General features: G+C 36.3%; 1 protein-coding gene across 1 annotated transcript; it reads left to right on the top strand.

Annotated features, from left to right (window-relative positions):
• Window positions 1-744: 744 nt before the first annotated feature.
• On the top strand, window positions 745-2154 carry LOC145569958 (F-box/FBD/LRR-repeat protein At1g16930-like). Its single transcript, XM_081628932.1, has one exon. The coding sequence runs from the start codon at window positions 745-747 to the stop codon at window positions 2152-2154; it is 1410 nt and encodes a 469-aa protein (XP_081485058.1).
• Window positions 2155-20701: the final 18547 nt, after the last annotated feature.

The raw sequence follows: 20701 nt of genomic DNA, 5'->3' as shown, positions 1-20701 counted from the left end.
TAATGAGGCGGCATCTCGAGCGTATTACGAAGAATGATGTACTCTTTTTCCTTCACTATGTTTTTATCCCACGGGGTTTTTCTTAGTAAGGTTTTAATGAGGCACAGTCTTCGATAATGGACATCCAGGGGGGGTGTTATGAAATATTTGTGGATATCCATTATCCTCCTTTGTATCATTACGGAACAATCTAGATCTAGGGTTATCCAATCAAACCCTAATATATTGTATGTATATATATACCTTATCATATGGAATAAGATACACAAATTTATTCTCTCCTCAATTCTTCTCTTATTCCCTTTATTTCACAATAACAATGTATATTTTCATAATGTTAAATTTTTATATTTTTTTGCTAATCAATAATTAAAGATATTAATAATTTAATCTGTACATTGGCAAACGTGACGAAAGAAACGTGTCAACTAAAAAGAAACGGAGGAAGTTTGTCTTTTCTACTAATTATATTTTATGTTATAATAACATTTGTAAAAAAAATTGTGGAGGGAATGTTTATTTTTATTTTAATTTTTCTAGTAACGGCCTAAAAGTTCCACTTTTGATGATATGAGTCACAAGACAAACATGCTCACACCTTAAAACTCCTGATATCTTACCTTAAAACATTGAAACTTCTTTGACTATATAATTTCACCCCCAAACACCATTTCTCCAATAACCCCCCAACAAAATAAAATTAATTCATCCCAAAACTCCCCCAATTTCTCCAATACAAAAACCATGAATTCCAATTCCAATTCCAATTCCAAATCAAATAAAAAGATCAAAATTGATCCACCATTCGAATTCGAATGTGATGATCGATTGAGCGCACTTCCCGACCCAATTATCGTCGACATTCTCTCTCTCCTCCCCTTCACCGCCGCAGTAACCACCGGAATTTTATCGCGGCGGTGGTTTCACTTTTGGAACCAACTTACAACGTTTCGAGTCGATACCGATACCGATACCGTCCCATTTGGGTGTTACAAGAAGTTTTTCAGTGTCATGGATGATGTGTTACACCAGCTTTCTTCGCCGGAGATTGAAATCTTTGAATTTCAAGCTCCGCCACCTCCATTTGATTGTTCTGATCAATTCAAATCATTAGTTGAACACATTATTGACCGCCGTGTTAAGGAGTTTAAGGTAAATTTCACAAACCATGATTTTTTTGATCGGATTCTATTACCGGATTTTGTGCTTGAGAGCAGGTCATTGAAGGTTCTTGAATTAGGGTTTGGGTTTGATTATAAATTGCCTGAAAATGGTGTTAATCTTCCGAATTTGAGAAAGATTGATGTTAGTATTTATGATGATAATATTGATTTTTTGGGAAAACTTGTTAAATGTTGTCCTGTCTTAGAAGATTTGCAGATTGAAGGGGAATTGGTGGATTATGAGAACTCGATTGAGATATTTAGTCTGAATTTGAAGTTACTGCGGATAGGAATCGTTTCTTATTCGCCACTTACTAAGGTTTTGATTGATGCTCCTAAGCTTGAATACTTCAATGTGAGTGGTCCTAATTTGCTCAAGTTCTGTTTTGCTAAAGTCCCTAGTAAATTGTTTGATGTAGAAGTTTGTACAACCTTTGATGGGGGTGTATCGTCGAAAGGTTCTCTCGAATGGGAGCTTGTTAGATCAATTGCAAATGTTAGGACCCTTGTTCTACAAGGGAATATATCCCCTGCCTTCTATTACATGAACAAGTATCCATTGCCGGTTTTTCAAGGCCTCGCATCCCTTGAATTGTCCTTGCATTTTCCGACATTTTGGAAAGGGTTGATGCGCTTTCTTGAATTCTGTCCAAACTTGCAGATCATTAGGTTGCAACGTATTGATTTTGCGTGGTATGGAGCTGGTTGGGTTGAACTCGATATTGTTCCAGTTTGTTTGTTGACTAAGGTTAAGAGTATAATGTTAAAGGATCTTGTTGGAGTGAAACATGAGTTGAAACTACTTAGTTACATTCTACTGGTAGCAAAAGTTTTAGAAACCCTTCAGATTACTATTGCTGAGCCTAAATCTGAGGAACATAAAAGCCTTCTGTTACGCAAGGAATCCGAGTTTTGTCAACAATTGTACAGGTTTCCTAAGAGTTCGATAAGCTGTCAGATTAAGGTTGTAAGTCCTGTATCTTGTTATTAACCCAATTTTGTTGCCCGACAACTTAAAGTTATACCAATACAAGTTTCTGCTATTATAGTGGAGAACTAGATGCAAATTATAAACTAGAATTTATAGTGTATTGCCTTCCCCTTAACGCATATACAGCTCATCAACTGCTATAGTATCAGACTATCAGTACCTTATAGTGAGCTATATTTTGGTTATTGCTATAGTTTTGGGAAATATTTGTATATCAAAAAAAAGGTGAATGTAGCTGATTAGCTAATTTGAGTTGTATGTTAGTATATAGGAAAACATAAAATAATAATAAATAAAAAAATCTTCTTTCATGATATATGTGAGGAAGTTGAATGTATTTTTTTTTAAAAGAAAAAACAATTTATTGCATAGTTGGATTATCTGAACGTTTTTTAGATATGTTAAAGAAGTGAAGGTTATAGCTATGTTTGGGAGTATGATTAATGAATTAATGATTAATCTTTAAATCTAGAAATAAGGATTGAATAAATGGCTACACTTTATATTTTGGCAATATTCACAAATTTCACTTCGATCATCTTTGTGATTGTCACTCAACATCATTCATAATCTTTATGTCACGCTGAATTTTTTTACCATGTTATGTTTAGGGTCTGTTCATATTTACTTAATTTCAGTTCAGTTCAATTCAGTTCTAATCAGTTTAGTTCAGTTCAGCTTCATCAGCTCCTAATTTCCCTCTCTCATAAAATATTCATTTCAGCTCTATTCAGTTCAACTCAGCTCCAATCACTTCAGTTCAGCTCAGTTGAGCTCCAATCAGTTCATCTCAATTCAGTAAATGTGAACAGGCCTTTAATAACCAACTCAACAAAAAACTTAAATGATAGTTGAAGCATAGGATTGGTTAATTGGTTTATATAATTATATACTCTTCAGTTTCCTTTTTTTTATACTCGCTGGAGTTTTGGCATATGATCTTGTTGTTTCGATTCTTTGCAAGTTTATCTAAAGCGTTTCGCCATATAAGGTTGGTAATTGGTTTGAATTTGCTCATCGTTTATGTAAATCTTGCTCCTACCTTGGAAAAGTTGAAGCATGCTACACTCTGGCATATAGACCAATGGCGTTCTACTTTTGGGAACATCCAAAGTTGTGCTATTATTACAAGTTTGACTATATTGTATTAGAGCAAAATTAGAGGATTAAACGATAGAGATGGAATGTTACTTATGTGCCTGTAACTTAGGGCTTCTTCACATTTATTGAATTGAGCTGAACTGAACTGATTGAAGCTGAACTGAACTGATTGGAGCTGAACTGAGTTGAAATAAATATTTTATGAGAGAAGGAAATTAAGAACTGAACTAAATTGAACTGATTGGAGCTGAGCTGAGCTGAAATAAATATTTTATTTGAGGAGGAAATTAAAAGCTGAACTAAACTGAATTGATTGGAGCTGAACTGAATTGAACTGAAATTAAGTAAATATGAATAGAACCTTAATATTGTTTTCCTGATAATTTATTATTGCACCTCTATGAAACAATAGGGTAAACAGGATAAAACTATTGAGATACAAAAAAGTGATTAATTGGTTATTTTTTTATTTTTTTTAATCCAAACCAATCTACAAGAAATTTGTAAAAACAAAGAGAGAATACTCTAGAAAATTTTCTTATAAAAAAGCTATTTATTCTTGATCATGCATTCTTAGTTCAAGTTAGTAAAACCATGGGATGTACATGAAAGAGTGTCCTTCAAAAGACACGCCTTTTTAGTTTTTACCCAAAAGACATCAAATGAACTTAGGCTTCGTTCTTTAAAGCTACTCTGTTATGCTCTATTTTCAAATAATAATTAATAATAATAACAATAATCATAAATAATATTTAATAATAATAATTAATATTGTATTAGTGATAATAATTTATTATTTTAAATAATTATATTAATTATTAGTATTAAAAATAATTATAATTAATAATAATAATAATAATTAATAGTTATTATTCATCATAATAATTAATTATAATAATAATTATCAATAATAATAATTAATAATTCAAAATATAAAGCATTAATATTTAATAATATTATTAATTAATAATTTCTAATAGTTATAACCATTCATTATAAAAAATTAATAATAATAACAAATAATAACAATTTCTACTATTTACCGAGAATAATTATAACAAACAATTAATATTTTTTTTATAGGGAATAGTAATAAAAAATATTTTTTGAAAAGCAATACTTAATATTTTATAATAATGCTAAATACATATTTTTATTTAATAATAATAACTAATGATATAAGAAGAATAAAAAAAAAAAACTGCAAAAAAATTATGTGCTTTAAAATATTTGATAACAACGAAGATTAAAGCGACAATGAAGATGATAACAACAAAGATCAAAGCGACAATAAAAATGATGAAAATGACAGTCATATGGAAGTAGATGGTTAATTCACCACAGTGTTAACCTCTTATATAATTATATTCCTATTTTGATATGCAGTTGTAATAATTTGAAGATGTTAAACTATTGTTTTTTTATCATTCTACTATTAGCATATGTTAAATATGGTACACATTTATTTATGTTTTCACTCACCTAAATCAATGGTATATGAACTTAATAATAGTAATAAGGACGATGACAACAACAACAACAACAACAACAACAACAATAACAATAACAATAATAATGCCGAAATCTGCTCAATAACAATAACAATAAAGTCGAAATCTGCTCTGCTCTGCCAAAATCTAAGACCTCTATTCTGCTTTGAAGCTCAAAAGAACGGGCCTTAATTGTAGACAGTACAATCATTAACTACTTATATGTTATAAGTTCATGAAGTTTAGCAAAGGACAAGTATTTTCATGCAAAAAACACCAACGTAAGTTAATATACAATTATGTTTCATTGCTATATTTCTTTTTTTTTTTTCTTTCGTTTTTTTTAAACATATTGCTATATTTCATTTACTTACGCTCCCTTTATAAAATATTATACCATATGAATAATTTCGTAAACTCCCAATGATATAAACGTGAATCCAAAAAGCACGTTCAATATAATAAATAAAAATTTGCCCAGAATAACACCACCTTTGGACGATCTTTTAATAATACCACAACCTTTTGATTATTCCAAAATAACACCACCTTTCACATGCATTTGCCAAAAATAGTACAAAACCGGTTAGTACCTGATTTACAGGTTACTTGTGATAGATGTCATAATCTCATTGGTTTATTAATATTTTTTTATATATAATTTTGATTTAAAAAATAAAAGAAAAACATGAAAAATAATTTTAAACACCTTAAAATTAATTAAAAAAAATAACCCCCAACCCAGCCCACCCCCTCCATTTCCCAGCCCCCTACTTCGCCGAAAGACACTAGGCTCCCCTTCCCTTCCCCATTTCCGGCACCCAACTACCTTTTTCCTTTCCCTAAAATTACCTTCTCAAAACCCTAACCAACCGGAATTGCCTTTATTAGAGGGAGTAGCTCAAAATCAGGGAAGATAAAAGGGAGAGGGGTTGAAATTTGTTAAGGGAAAGGGAGGGGGATGATATCGGGAAAAAAAGAAGGAAGGGGGCTGAAATAAGGAAAGGGGAATAGAGGGCGTCGGAAAGGGGTCGGGAAAGGAAGGGGGTACTGAAAACGGGGTTAGGAAGGGGAAAAGGGGCCGAGAAGGGGATGAGGGTGCCAGAAAAGGGTCGGGTCGGGTAAGGGAGGGGGTGTCGGAAAAGGGGTCAGGAAAGGAAGGGGGTGCCGAAACTAAGGTCTAGAAGGAAGGGGGTGCCGGAAAATGGGTCGGGAAAAGAAGGGGTGCAGAAAAATGGGGTCGGGAAGGAAGGGGGTGTCAGAAAAGGGGTCAGGAAGGGGAAGGGTGCCTGAAACTGAGAAGAGCGCGGGGGAGAGGGTGGTTTAAGGTGGGGGTGGTGGATGTCGGTGCAAGGGGGTGGGCAGAGGGGGTTGTGATTGTGGGAAGAGGGGTTTATTTATTTATTTTTTAATTTTTACGGTTTTAGGTTTTTTTTTTTTGTTTTTGAAACAAAAATTAAAAAAACTAAACTGATAAATCATATTGGGACATGTGTCCTAAAGTTACCTGTAAAACAGGTGACCGATTTTTTGTTTTATTTTTGGCAAATGCATGTGAAAGGTGGTGTTATTTTGGAATAATCAAAAGGTTGTGCTATTATTGGAGGATCGCCCAAAGGTGGTGTTATTTTGGACAAATTTTCCTTTAATAAATGTTAAATGTTGTTGTTGTTGTTTTTTTTAAAAGCAAAGATAACTAACAAAACAAACAAAACAACAACTATAATTAAAAAGACCAACAAAGAAAGCGGTGATCACGAGCACCAACAGCCAACCAGTGCGCAGGAGCAACCCAATTCTGAGGCACCTTACAAAGATGACATATTGCCAACGAGGGAGAAGGTCCTGAAACTCTCGAAGTAACCACAAACAGGAAATATCAGAGGATCCAGAGAAATGAAACAAGGAAACTAGAAGGGCACACTCCGTGAAATGAGGAGACTAAGAAAATCCCTACGTAAGGCCAACCGAAGGCCCCACAAGCAGGCTTGTAATTTCGCCTGAAGAGCATTAGTAACTCGGCAGGCGCGTGCCCCACCTTTAAAGACTGTATCCGATGCGACCCCTCTAACCACCCAACATGTGCTAAAGCGATTTGTGAGATTCCCCTGCAGACACAAAGGCACCAACTCTTGACACATATTACTAGATTAGGAGAACCCCTTACCAAGGATGTAAGGTGACGATGGAACTTTTGCGCTTGCCCATCCCTAGTTGTCCAATCCTGAGAAAGAGGATGAAATAATGAAGGGGACCAAACTCCCTGCCTGAAAATTATCCAGATGGTCCATAGAATAGAAACAAAGGATATCAGACCAACCAAATCCTTGGACCTTCTAAAGTATGAAACCACATACACCACCTAGTCGATAAATGGCGCAGACTCTAGCAAGGTACCATTCATAGAGAGGAGAGTCGAGTTCCAAAGGGAACAAATAAAAGGACAGTCTCTAAAAAGATGAGATGTCGTCTCAAGGTCCGTGCGGCAGACAATACAGACCGGATCCACCGACAGACCCTTGGAAAATAAGGTTGCCTGTAAAGGTAGGGCATCATGAAGCAACTTCTAACAAAACAACTTAAAGCGAGGGAGAAAAGGAAGACTCTAAAAGGATTTCCACCATTGATCAGGAGCTGGAGCGCTGATAATCGAAGCAACGGATTGTCAAACCAGAAGAAAGTAGGCCGATTTGCTATCCCTAGAGAATTCCCAATAAAAAAAATCATTCATGGCTCGATGTGGCCTTTTAAGCGCTAGGATACGCAGGGCCGACTGAATGTCAAAGAGCCGATGGATCTTAAAACTGTCCTACGCACCAGAACATGGAATAATAAGATAAGAAACGTGAGTCGGTACATCCGACTCAAATATTGAAGGTTTGACAGACAAACCTCCAGGAACCCAATCACCATCAAGGGTTCTAACTTGGGAACTTGACCCAACTTTCCAACTTAAACCCTTTCCCAAAACAGACTGCCCTTCTATTAGGCCCTGACACCCCCAAGATGACCGAAAAAAAAATTAATCGGTCTAAGAGAACTAAGAGAAGGGTACTTGGCCCGTAAAACCCTGGATAGAAGAAGCTGGGGGTGTTGGAAAAGGCGCCAACGCTGACAGGAAATTAAGCAAAGCCTGATTAACCAAGACTGAACTACAAAGACCCAACCCTCATAAACCTTTAGGAAGGTGCAGGAGTGAGGCTGATCGACACGCCATACCCTTCGAAGAAGAAAAAAAAACCTCCACCAGAACCGGGCTAACGTATTATCAATATAACGACAGATTAAGGCTGGCAGTCCTAGAACCTTGAAGACGGACAAGACATGATTAAACGAAGCCACCAACATTGAGTTAATGATAACCAAATTTGGTGCTGCTGAAAGGTGGAGGGAAGCGAAGTGAGACAGACGGTCGAAAACATTATCAATTAGAAACCAAAAAGCTGAGACTTTGCTACGGTGGTACGGCCCAAATTCACCGGCAGACCCAAATATGAACCGAGAGACGATTGATGCTTTAACTTCAAACACGTCGCCAAATAGTCCTTATAATCCGAAAGTGTATTAGGATTGAATTTCACGAAAGATGATCAACCTTCAAAAATCTTTCGTCAAATTCAATCCTAAATGTTTTTAGCTTGCTAAAATGACAAAACACTTAAACTTATGTGTAATTGTAGACACCCATTTGTGTCTCCCCAAAACCAAACCCAATGATGAGTACCTTTCGCGTCGAATCATAATCGAATGAAGTGAAAGTGTGGAAAGTTTAGTGTTGCGGATAGTTTTAGTTTCTCTTCTCTTCTCTCTGTTTTTGAAAACTTATTTTAAGAAAAACAGTCAATCCAGTTTGGTTGGTCCATGATATGGGTCCAATAGTAGTGTAGTTGGATGGGGCTTGACAAGGGCTTTCCAACGATATATTATAAGCCCAATTCCGATGAATATTGAGGAAGTTATGGCCAATTTACTAAACTAGGCCCGGTTTGAGCCTTATATGCGGCCCAATGATCTAGGGGAGGGCCTAATATAAATTTATCATTCCTAATGCAATTAGGAATGGTTTTATTCTTCTAGATTCTTCTAGAAGGTTCTTTTCATTCCTAATTCAATTAGCATTGATAAATTGACTTTTGTTGACTTTTCAGAGTTTTAATTAAAATCAAAGAACGTTTTTTGACGAAGATACGATTTTATCCTCCTGTACGGCAATTTCTATCTAATTTTAAGAAAACGCGTGAATTTCTGAATCAGAGCAAAACGCTAGCTGTAGCGCCTGGCGCTAATGTTGGCGTCTGACGCCAATAGCCAGCGTTGGCACCAACATCGTTTTATGTGCGCCAGAACTCTGTTTTGATATTTTATCTTTTTGGCTGATTTTCTATAATTAACGTGCTAAAAACTCTGTTTTCGAGAACCAATTTTCATTCATCAACAATCATCAATTTTCATCCATTCCCATCCATTCTTATTCTTTCTCATTCTCACCAACTCTCATCAAGATTTTCTTGATTACTCTCTCTCTCTCTCTCTTTTCTAAACTAGCTTCTCTCAAATACAAAATTCCGCATTCATTAGATTTAGATACACCTAGCCATATTCGAAGTTGCCTTCGCCCTAGAAGTGAAAGGTTTGATTTTTCTGAGGGTTTGGTCCCAAATCACTCTTTCAATTATTTAATTTATTATTGTTTTGCTTATTATTTTCCTTGATGTTACTAACGTGTGTATTTTGTTGTTAAAAAGAGGTACGAGGCATCAAAGTAAGTATTTTGATGATTTTTATTGATGTTATGATGTAGAAATCATGTTTAGGTTGTTATTATGATATTCCTAGTATCATTTCTAGGGTAACTTTAATACTAAGTATGATTGTTATGATGCCTTTTATTTTCTTCCTAATATTTATGATTGTTAGTATCATGTTAGGGTTAAAGCTTTGATTTTTATTGTTAGTGACATGCTAGGGTTTGTTATTAATCTTGTTAGTATCATGCCTAGGATCTTGCAATTATTATGCTTTAACATGATTTATGATTATTAATTATGATTATAATTATTTTTATGATTCATGATTATGGTTATGAATATTATTATTATTATTATTTTATGATTATAATTATTATTATGATGATTATTTATTATGTTGCTTGATTTTAATTGTTATTGCTTGATCACGCCTATTTTGCATGTTTAAAGGGAATTTGGTACTTGTAATCACGCTTAATAAGATATTTAATAATCTTGTTTATGGTTAATTTGATTATAATTCAAGTGATCGCCAATAATAGTTTTATTTGTGTATTAATATTCAACCAACATAGATAAACAGGTTTAGGGTTAATCTTATTGATTGCATGTTAGTCAGAAAGCGCACATGAATACGATCAGAATAAAGTAGAGGCCTATTATTAGGGCAGGTTCAATCTCTTTTAGGTTGGGTTTGTACCTTCATCTCGAACCCTATTTGGTTCAAGACCTTATGGAGTTGACGATCTCTTGGATCGTTAAGGGGTGTAACCTTCACCTCATGCACGGTTTACAAGTTCCTAAAAAAACTTGTTGGCGACTCTTTTGCTCTATCTTCTTTCCCTTTGGACGCCACCGTACTTTAGTGTATGATCACAGTGGGGTTCAAGCTAGGGGATTAACGCTTGAAATATTCCCTACAGTTTTTGGCGACTCCATTGGGGAGGATTTCTATTTTAATTCCTGAATTTGTTTCGGCAATGATTTAGAATGAGTGGATGAGACTCGAAATGTTCTAAGTATTTTATGTGCGTAATTTTGATTAACATTATTGTCATATGCATAAAAAAAAGATCTCATTGGAAAGACCATTTGTAATGAGTTAAAACATAGGATTTTACACGTAGGAAATTAGAGAAATATCTTTCACAACTAGGACCGAAATAACACTGCGCGAAACTGGAAAATTTTATCGAGCACAGAAAGCTGCTGAGGCATGTAGGAATTAGCGTCAGCAAACAGAAGCTGGCGCCATGTCGCCAGGCGCTACAGCTAAATCCTAACGCCAACCTCTGTTTGCTGGTGCCAAATTCTTCCAATACCGAGCCAGAAATATGCGTTCTAATTTCGACCAGTTTTTCGCATTGTTTGCTCGATCCTACTTCCTGATTGAGTTTTTCTCACTTTTCTGAAACCCATATGTGTTCTACATATGGACATAACCCTCTGGGAATTCATGCTCCATTTACCTGATTGAACGCTCTGAGCAACAAAGGGTACATCCGAGATTGTTGAATTCATCAAACCATGGAAGCGAGTTTTTTCTAAAAAAAACTCGCGGTGTCCCATCCACTCGCGCCAACCCTTCACGGTTAGGCTTCCGCGCGGTGTATCCGGACAATTAACCATGGACCCTCTATTGACTAAACCATATCCCGAACTTTAGAGAACTAGAGTCATGGTTAGGTTGCAAACTCATTGCATCATATTGTGCCTACTTGACTAATTGTGCATTATTTGTTGTGTATATACTATGTTTTCTTAACCGTTTGTTTGACTTGTGTTAAGACTAAAATAAATTAATGACTTAAAGAACTTTGCCTAATTAATTAATTGATTAATTAATTTGAGTAAATAAAGTCTAATATTTTAATCAGAATTAACCTAGTACGACTTTAGGCATACCCCTGTTGATTAATAACACCGAAAACAGTCTCAGATTGAAGTTCCAACATTGGCACCAAAATATGAGCTGTAGCGCCACTCTGTGGAGTGTGGCGCCTGACGACTCTGTCGTCTGGAGCTACACTACACAGTGCGACGCCAGTCCTGTCGTTTTGGCGATAGTTCGGATTATTGATTGAGTAATCACCTAGTGTCTAATTAACCAGTTTACTAATTAATTCGGTTAAATTTCGCTGTCAATAATACCCTGTTAAGTCATTAATTGAGTCTAGTCACATAGTCTAGCCACATGGTCATGACACGAGTCTTAACATGTCACCTACACTCACTAGTCTTAGCACACACTTTGAGTATATGTCACCATGACCATGTCTTAGGTTTATGCATGAGTCGGTCTTTTCCACCATTTGAGTTGGGGGTACATTCTATTCCTAATTCTTCGTATCCCTCCATCTACATCACTTTTCTTCACATTCTATTCCAATCTTTCTTCACTTCCTCTATCTTTTGCATGTTGAATAAAGTTTGAGTCAAATAATTAACAATGAATATCCCCAAATTCCTTTTCCACATTACTTGGTCGAGGAGAGAAGGGCGATTAATCAAGGACTACATCTTTATTCAAGTCTCACTTTTTGATAAACCAATTCGTCAAAAGAGGAGGTCTAAAAAGATAATGGCAAGTCAAGAAGAGGTCAATGAACTTAGGAATCAATTGAATGACGTGACTGAGGTGTTAAAGGCTTTAACCCTCAAAATTGATGACCCTGTGAAGCAACAACAAATGAACCTTATGCAAGAAAGTTTGAGCAAGCTATCTAGTGACTATAAATTTCAGGGTATTAGTTCACAAGGGGTCTCGCTTGACAAGGAACTTCTTCCGCATAAGTTCAACTCCACTGACATCCCTTAATTCAAGGCAACAGATAACCCTTACTTTTATTTAAGAGCTTTTGAAACTATAATGAGCATTAAGGGTATCGATAAGAAGGTTTTCCCCTCTCTGTTCCCACTATCTCTCGAGACCGTTTGCCAGCAATGGTTCTTTTCTCTCGAGAAAGAAAAAACCTCCACCTGAGAGTCCATAGCAAACGCTTTCATAAATAGATATAAGTGCAACATCCAAGACGAAACACACCATAGACAACTCGAGATATTAAAACAAAACGAAAACGAAGGGTTCACTTCTTTCTTCAACAAATGGAAGGAAACTTCCGCTAATATGGTCAAGGCTCCTATCGAAAAATAATCTGTGAGGATGTTTATCAAGAACCTCCAAGGGAAGTATTCAAGGCACTTAAAATACCAACACAACTTGAATACTTTCAAGGCTATCTATAATATAGGCATTGACATTGAAGATGACCTTCTGAAAGATAATAGTGCGCGAGGAAAGAAGAACGACCATCCTTCTTCTTCCTCTCCTATTAATGAGGTACATGCCACGAACGCCTCTAAATCGCGAATCCAAAGGTCAAAAAGAGTGTTCACTCCACTCGGTATGAGTTATGAAACGGATTTCGAGAAGCTACATCACAAAGGACTAGTCATGCCCATAGGGCCTATCAAAGATCCAGTTCCAGAAGCCACGCCACCCAAGTGGGACCCTAATAAGCACTGCAAATATCACCAAAGAAAGGGTCACGACACTGAGGAGTGTTGGAAACTCAAAGAAGTTATTCAAGATCTGATCGATAGCAATGAAACTTCCGAGATTCTAGCCATGGAAGATGACCAACCATCCTTCGATCCATCACTTCTTATCACACCTGTAGGAGAGCCCATGATCGAGACAACTTATATGACCTCTCTCGATGAAGTGGCCATGATTGGGGAGGATTAAAGTCTTTTCTTAGATAATACCAGGGAAGACTCGTCAAGTCTAAAAGAGGACGTTCGGAAATTGCAAGATGTCGTTGCCATGCTCTTGAACGTGGTAGAAGGATTAGAAAATCGGGTGATGGTCATCGAACAAAATTCTCGCCAAGAGTTTAATGAAGAACTCAATGCTCCTAAGCCACGGGTAAAACGGAATATTGAAGAATACACACCAATAGGAACGACTTACAATGAAGCTTTTGACTGTCTTCATGATCAAGGTCATATTCACTCCATTGGCCCCAGTCAAGACCCTCCATCTGAAAAACGTTTTGTCAATTGGGATCCAAATTCCTATTGTCAATACCATAAAGGTCGCGGTCACACTACTGAAAAGTGTCTCGCCCTCAAGGATCATGTTCAAGACTTCATTGATGCAAATCTCCTTCATGTTCCTCCGCGCGACAAGAAGGCCAAGATTAGTAACGATAGTAACAGTGGATGTAAAAGGAAGAAGAACGACTATCCTTCTTCTTCCGAAAACACCTACTCTAGCAACAGTGTTGGTACTTTCGACCTTAGTGAGATCCTAGCCATGGATAGTCGAGGATTTAGAAAGCAACCGAAAAGGGATTTTACCCCTATTGGAATTAGCTACGATGATGCTTTCGATCGACTCCATGCCAAGGGACTCATCACTCCTATAAGACCTCTTCAAGATCCCCCACTTGAGAAGAGAGTGCCTAGTTGGAATCCAAATGTGCGCTGTAAGTACCATCAAGGTAGAGGTCATGCTACTGAGAGCTGTTGGAAGCTAAAGGAGTCTATCCAACATCTGATTGATAATAACAAGCTTCCCACACCTCCAGTTAACAAGAAGAGCGAGTGATGATAAAGCAAACAACACAAGACAAGAGGCGAGATTTAACAACGAGATTTCATGACATCTTTTTTCTTTTTCTCTATTTACCCTTTCCCCAATAAGTATAGCATAGGCACCTTTTCTTTTCCTTAGATTAATTTTGTAGATTCTTTCTTTTCCCTTTTTTTAATAAAATGAGCATTTATTTCCTTGCATATGATCATCGCATTGCATTGCATAAAAAAAAAACCCATGTTGAATTAAGCACAAGGTATACCAATGATTTGAGGCAACCCTTGTAGCCACATCATATTACCTTTCACCCTTCAATTATACATCCTTTTTTGGTAAACCCCTTTGAGCCTCGTCTAACGATAGACCTTTCTTTTTTCAACCCACATCTACCTAACCTTGGGATGGGATGGTGTGTAACGAGTGACTTCAAAAGATTAAAATGGCAAAAAAATTAGCAAAAAATAAATAAAAAATAAAAAATAAAAGTGTACAAAAGGGCAAGTGTTCCAATGTCTTTGACATGAACATGTCTTTGATATGAATACGTCTCAGATTGCGTCTCTTATCGAGTGCTCGGTACCGTTCCTGAGACACATGAATTCCATGTGAGTGATAGATCGCATGATCGAGATTGCCCACACTTATAAAAATGAAATAAATGCTAAAGCAAAAAAAAAGAGAGCTAAAAAAGAGTAGAAAACCTCAAGCATGAAAATACAAATATTCAAAAGCAAAGTTGCACACCTTGGGGCTTATCTAGGGTCTTGAGCCTTTATCCCCTTCTTCTTCAAACCTTTAGCCTAACCATGTTACAACCCTTAAAAAGACCTTTTTGAGGTATACACATACTTGTGCGAGGTTCGGCTAGAGCTACATTCGGCCTGATTCCTAACGGATACGTAGGCAACCTCACATCGAGGTGCGGCCGTAATAAACATGCATTCATATTCAAATTCACACACTTACACCATGATCATATCAATGGATTTCCTATGCTCATCCCTATTCATTTAGAGCTAGACTTGGGGGCTTGATCCCTACATCATTAGCTTACCTAGCCTAAGAGTCACCACCATTTGACTCTTTTTAATATCTTTCCACACACTTAGCCTTTGCGGCCTAACTTTAGAATCACTATCACACATCACACATACATGACCAAATATACTTCCCTTAGGAACCCGTTGTCATGAAATCTTAACACAACGTTGAAGCATGCCTTGTCATATCAGTCATCAATCATCATTGCATCGAAGTATGAAGTGCTTAGCCTCCGTGCCTAAGTTACCTACATACTTTCATCATTGAGTCAACCATTGAGATAGCCTAGGATTAATCCTTGCACCTTGAGAGATAGTATCATACAACATTTGACTAAGCTCATTCAACATGCACCTTCAAAACTTCGATTCATTTTTCACATCTTTCTTTTTCGGGAGAAAGTCGGTACCCTCAACAAAAATGACGGAAAATTTTTGCTTTTTTGCATTTTCGAGTCGCACAATCAACACTATGCACACACAGGTTATGAGTCACATGTGTCAAACACTTCGAGTCGAGTCAACCTCGAGTCCATCACAGCGAGTCAAGTTTATACCTTGAGTCGTGTCAAGTCGATGAGTCAAGAGACGTTAAACCTTAGGTCAACCCTAAGATAATTAAAGAGAATAGAAAAGTTCTATAGTAAAAAATAAATATAGGTGCAGCAGAATAGGGAAGACCCTACTCCAGCGCCAGACGACAACATCTAGCGTATGGAAATAGATTTCAGCGCTTGGCGCTAGATCTCAGCGTCTGGCGGCAGATTCAATTCTTGGCGCCAGAGATATTTCAGCACCAACATAGCTCAAAGCCTCACAGAAGGGTAATTTCGACCTCATACAACAATTTCGGGTTCCTTGATGCGCTAGTAAGCCCCTATGAGCAATTTGACATGATTAAGTAGTCTGTTTAATTACAATCACAATAAGTGATTGACCTAATGAAAGATCGTCTCACTTAGCTTAAAGCGCCTAAGAATTGGCTCATCACGGAGACACCGACTGTAGACACCTAAAAATGTCTCCCCAAAACCAAACCCGATGATGAACAACCTTTCACCGCCATTATTGGTCAGGTTGAGTATTTAATCTTGGAGTGCTTAAATCCATATTTCCATTTCATAAACCAACCCAATTCCTATCCCATTTCCCCAAACCATAACTTATTTTCCTCTTTTCGTGCCTTTAAACCCAAAATAATTCATTTCGTGTCCTTTAAAATCATTCATTTCGTGTCCTTTTTATAAAAATGTTTAATCCAGTTTATTTTGGTCCATAATCTGGATCCAATGATTGAATATTTTGATGGGGTTGAAAAGAGCTTTCCAACGATATATTATAAGCCCAAATCCAAGTTATAACGAATAAGTTATGGCCAAAATATTAAACTGAGCCCAAACCGAACCTAAGCCCACCTTACCTACTACCCAATGATCATGTGGAGGGTCCAAATGATTTAATCCAATTCCTAAACTAATTAGGATTAATTAGAAGCTTCTATAAGTTTCTAAAAGATCTTAATTATCCTTTTTGAAAAGATAAGATTAAAGAGTTTGAAATTGAATAAAACTTCTTTTTTGAAAATCCTAATTTTATTTGAATTGAAAGACATTCAAAGATAGACAGATATTATTTTATTTCCTCATAGTTTTTATCCAAATTTTATATGGTTGGATAGCCCTTGAAATTATCTTTCCAATGATATATTATAATATCAATTCTGAGCTATAACGAAAAAGATATGAATAAAATGTCAAACTCTATCCAAAACTGACACCGTCTCACTATTTCGGCTATATCTTTTATTCTATAAAATATTTTAATCTGATTCTCATTGGGTTAGAAAGTAGACTTCAAGATCTTTTCAACGATATCTTATTCATCTTATTACGATTTCTGGATCAAAAGATATGATAAAAACAAAACCGCAAAACTGCTGTCTATCGCAAGAGTTTTGTCCGATTCGAATTCTTATCTTATCTTAATTCTTCGACCCTTCTTTTTTCTCTACAAATAGAGGTCATATATCCCCTTTTCCAATCAACAAGCTTGATCATAAAATAATTCTCTTCTCCCTCTTTAGCCTAAACACTAGCCTCCCTATTCTTTCATTCTTTCCCTAAGCACTCCAAGGAGTTCATACAATACCCAAAGTTCTATACTTTAACCAAGGCGTGAAAGGTATAAATAATTGAGGGTTTGGACCAAATCAAATCTACATTTATTTAATTTAATTTCATTTGATTTATATTTTTATTGAAGTTACTAACAGTTTATTCATGATGTAGCAATTTAAAGGAACGCGCGGAATGTGAGTAATTAATTAATTTAATTACTCTTATTTTATTTTCTTATTGCTAGTATCATGATTAGGTTATTTTATATTTGATTTGACTCACGTTATTATTGTTAAATTGCTTCCAATATTAATGTTTATTCTATTATTTTTATATCACCATATTGCATGTTTAAAGGGAATATGTAATTGAAAATCACGACTAATAAGATAATTTGGACAACCGGTTTAGGTTCCTTTTAATCTTGTTAATTAATTCAAGTGATCACAAATATTTTAGAATTATGTGTTGCATTAATATTTAACCACTTTAGCTTAATAATAGTTTGGAGCGAATTGAATCTCTGTTTGTATGCCTTTGAGATCGCAGGAATCATTTTTCACTATAAGAATCGAGTAGAGGCCAATACGAGCGAATGTGACTCCATGACTCACTTTGTACCATCATCCCCGATCCTCCTTTCGTGGTTCCGAACCATATGGAGTTAGTAATCTCATGGATTATGAATGGGGTGTAACCTTCACGGGTCAATCGTTGTTGCCTATCGTTGTCCCTTTATCGTGGTTGCCTTTTATGATCCGTGAACGGTTTACAAGTTCCTTAAAAACTTGTTGGTGGCTCCCTATTTTATTAGTCCCTAATCGTATTATGTCAATTCCCACTTCCTATGAGTGTCAAGCATATTCACCACATGCTTTAACGTAGGCGCACTTCGAGCGACGCCTACAATTTGGCGACTCCACTGGGGAGGATTCTTGGTTATTTATCGATTTGAGTGATCGGTATTTAATTGAGATGAGTGGATGAGAGTTGAAAGATTCTTGAATTGTATTCCTGCGACGATTTAATTGGCATTGTCACATATGCATATGCATGTTAGGTCACCTATTTTGCCACAATAGTACGTGTTCTAAGTATGTGGCTAGCCCGGGGGATTTAAGCTCTATCAACTCGAAAACGCTCATGGCAATAAGGGTTCATCCGAGTTTTTAAATCCACCCAAACCATGGAGTCGAGTTCGATTTAATCACAAACTTGTGGAGCCGCCCGTTGGCATACACCCTCAAGGGAGGCTGCCTTGTTAACGCGTCCAAACTCTTAACCATGGTACCCTTTGACACCCAAAAGCTTGACCATAGTCGAACATAGAACTTGACTTTAGATTGCGAAATTCATTGTATCATGCGTGACGATATGCTTATGTGTGCATTTTTTTGACCTTTTTTAAAAAAAAAATAAAATTCTCTTATCAAACCCCTTTTTTTGTGTTGTTAGAGTCGAGCCATAGATTTTTTTTTTTTTTTATTTTTGAGTCACCCGGATTTTAATTCCCGTATACTGCACAAGAGTCAACGTGTTTTGGTCATAGCCGGAGTTATAGAAAGAGTTACATGTCGTGCCAACTATGGATCTGTAGCCCCGAGTTTTATCTTCGATTTAGAGTTGGTTTCGTCCAAATTAGAGTCACAGATCAAAATTTATAACCGATATACTACAGCCTGTCCGGTTTAGGTGTCTTTTTAGCGTTACCTTTTGTATTTTTTTTTTAAATAAAAAATTCGTGTCAAGCTAGTCTTAGCCAAGTCCTTTAATCCATGTCAAATCGTATAACATAGGATTATAGATTTTTTATTTTTTTATTTTTTATTTTATAGCCATGAGTCTCAACTCTTCTAGAATTCTAGTCCTCTTCCTAGTTTCTTGTGATCGATTTTTGTGCTAACCTTAACATGTGTTCTTTGTCTTTGATTGTGGTTGATCTTATTTATTACTAATGATTGACAATGGACCGTTTTCACCTAGTAAATAGCATAAACATTAAAATTGGACAAAATTAATCAAGTTAGTTTGTCTTTTAGTCTTCCGTGCTATTTGGTCATTGGGTCCTTTGTTTTTCACAACGTCCTCATGTCTAGCCATGCGATCATACCACAAGTCTTAATAAACTCACCTAATCACACATGTTGAGTCATTGCACACACTTTGTCTTCGAGTAATGCACTATATTGTTTATGATCGTATATTAGGACCATGCATGCGTCATTTTCCGTCGTAATAGGAATGAGTGGAGTATTTCCCATCAGATTTCAAAATTGTTTCATACACTCTTCCTTTCCAATCCGAGTATTGAGTGAATGCATTAAGTGAAACCATCCTTACATATTACTTGAGTCTAAAATCACTAGGCAATAGTTGGAAGAATAAGGGAAACGTCATTCCTTCCTTCTTTTCTTCTAATCAAAGCATCAACAACAACAAATTTCTTGTCCCCCCTAGCGGTAACAAGTAACTCATAAACAACCATGAAGATAAAGCACAATGCAAGCCTTCTCACCAAGATTTCATGTTTTCTTCTTCTTTTGTTTCAAACCCTCCCCCTTAAAAGTCTAGCATATGTTCTCCTTATCCATGTGTCTATGTGTCACATTTCTTACCTTCTTCATAAATGAGCATCTCTTTCTTACATTCGATCATGTGATTAGAAAAAAATAAAAAAAAATAAAAAATGGCGAACTAAACACAAGGTACACTAATGACTTGAGGCACCTTTGCAACCCATTCATTCCCCATTAACCATTTAATCACATATCCATTTCTTCATCAACCAATTTGAGCCTCGTCTAACGTTTGGCCTTCATTTTTTCAACCCACATTCACTCAACCCTGGAATTGGAAGATGTGCAATTTGTGTAACATTCAAAAAGCAAGTGAAAAAAAAGCAGCAAAACAACAATAAAACAATGTCTAAAGGCAAGTGATCCAATGTCTTTGATATGACCATGTCTCAAATTGCGTCTCTCATCGAGTGCTTGGTACCGTGCCTGAGAAACATGAATGCTAAGTGAGTGATGGACCGCATGATCTGAGATTGCCTACATTGATTCAAAAGAATAAAAAAAAAATGTTGAAAATAAAACTTGCAAAGTCCAATTCACAATTACACGTCTTAGGGTTTCTCTCGGGTCTTGAGCCGTTTACCCCTTTCTTCCTTAAACCATCAGCTTAACCACATTACAACCCTTGAAAGACCTCTTTGAGGTGTACATACACTTGTGCAAAGTTCGGTTAGAGCTACGTTGGTCTGATTCCTAACGGATACGTAGGCAACCTCACATCGAGGTGCGGCCACATTCACATTCATATCCACATTCATATTCATATCCATGCATGATCGAGTCAAAGAATATCCAATGCTTACCCCTATCCATTTAGAGCTAGACTTGGGGGCTTGAACCCAAATCATTTAGCCTACCCAGCCTGAAGAGTCATC

Source organism: Chenopodium album, chromosome 2 (assembly GCF_948465745.1).
Source record: "Chenopodium album chromosome 2, dcCheAlbu1.1, whole genome shotgun sequence".
Classification (NCBI taxonomy): Eukaryota; Viridiplantae; Streptophyta; class Magnoliopsida; order Caryophyllales; family Amaranthaceae; genus Chenopodium; species Chenopodium album.
This window is presented reverse-complemented; position numbering and strand designations above follow the sequence as displayed.

Bases quoted from the DNA above. Each gene is read 5' to 3' on its own strand.
- LOC145569958 (XM_081628932.1), top strand. From the start codon at position 745: ATGAATTCCAATTCCAATTCCAATTCCAAATCAAATAAAAAGATCAAA.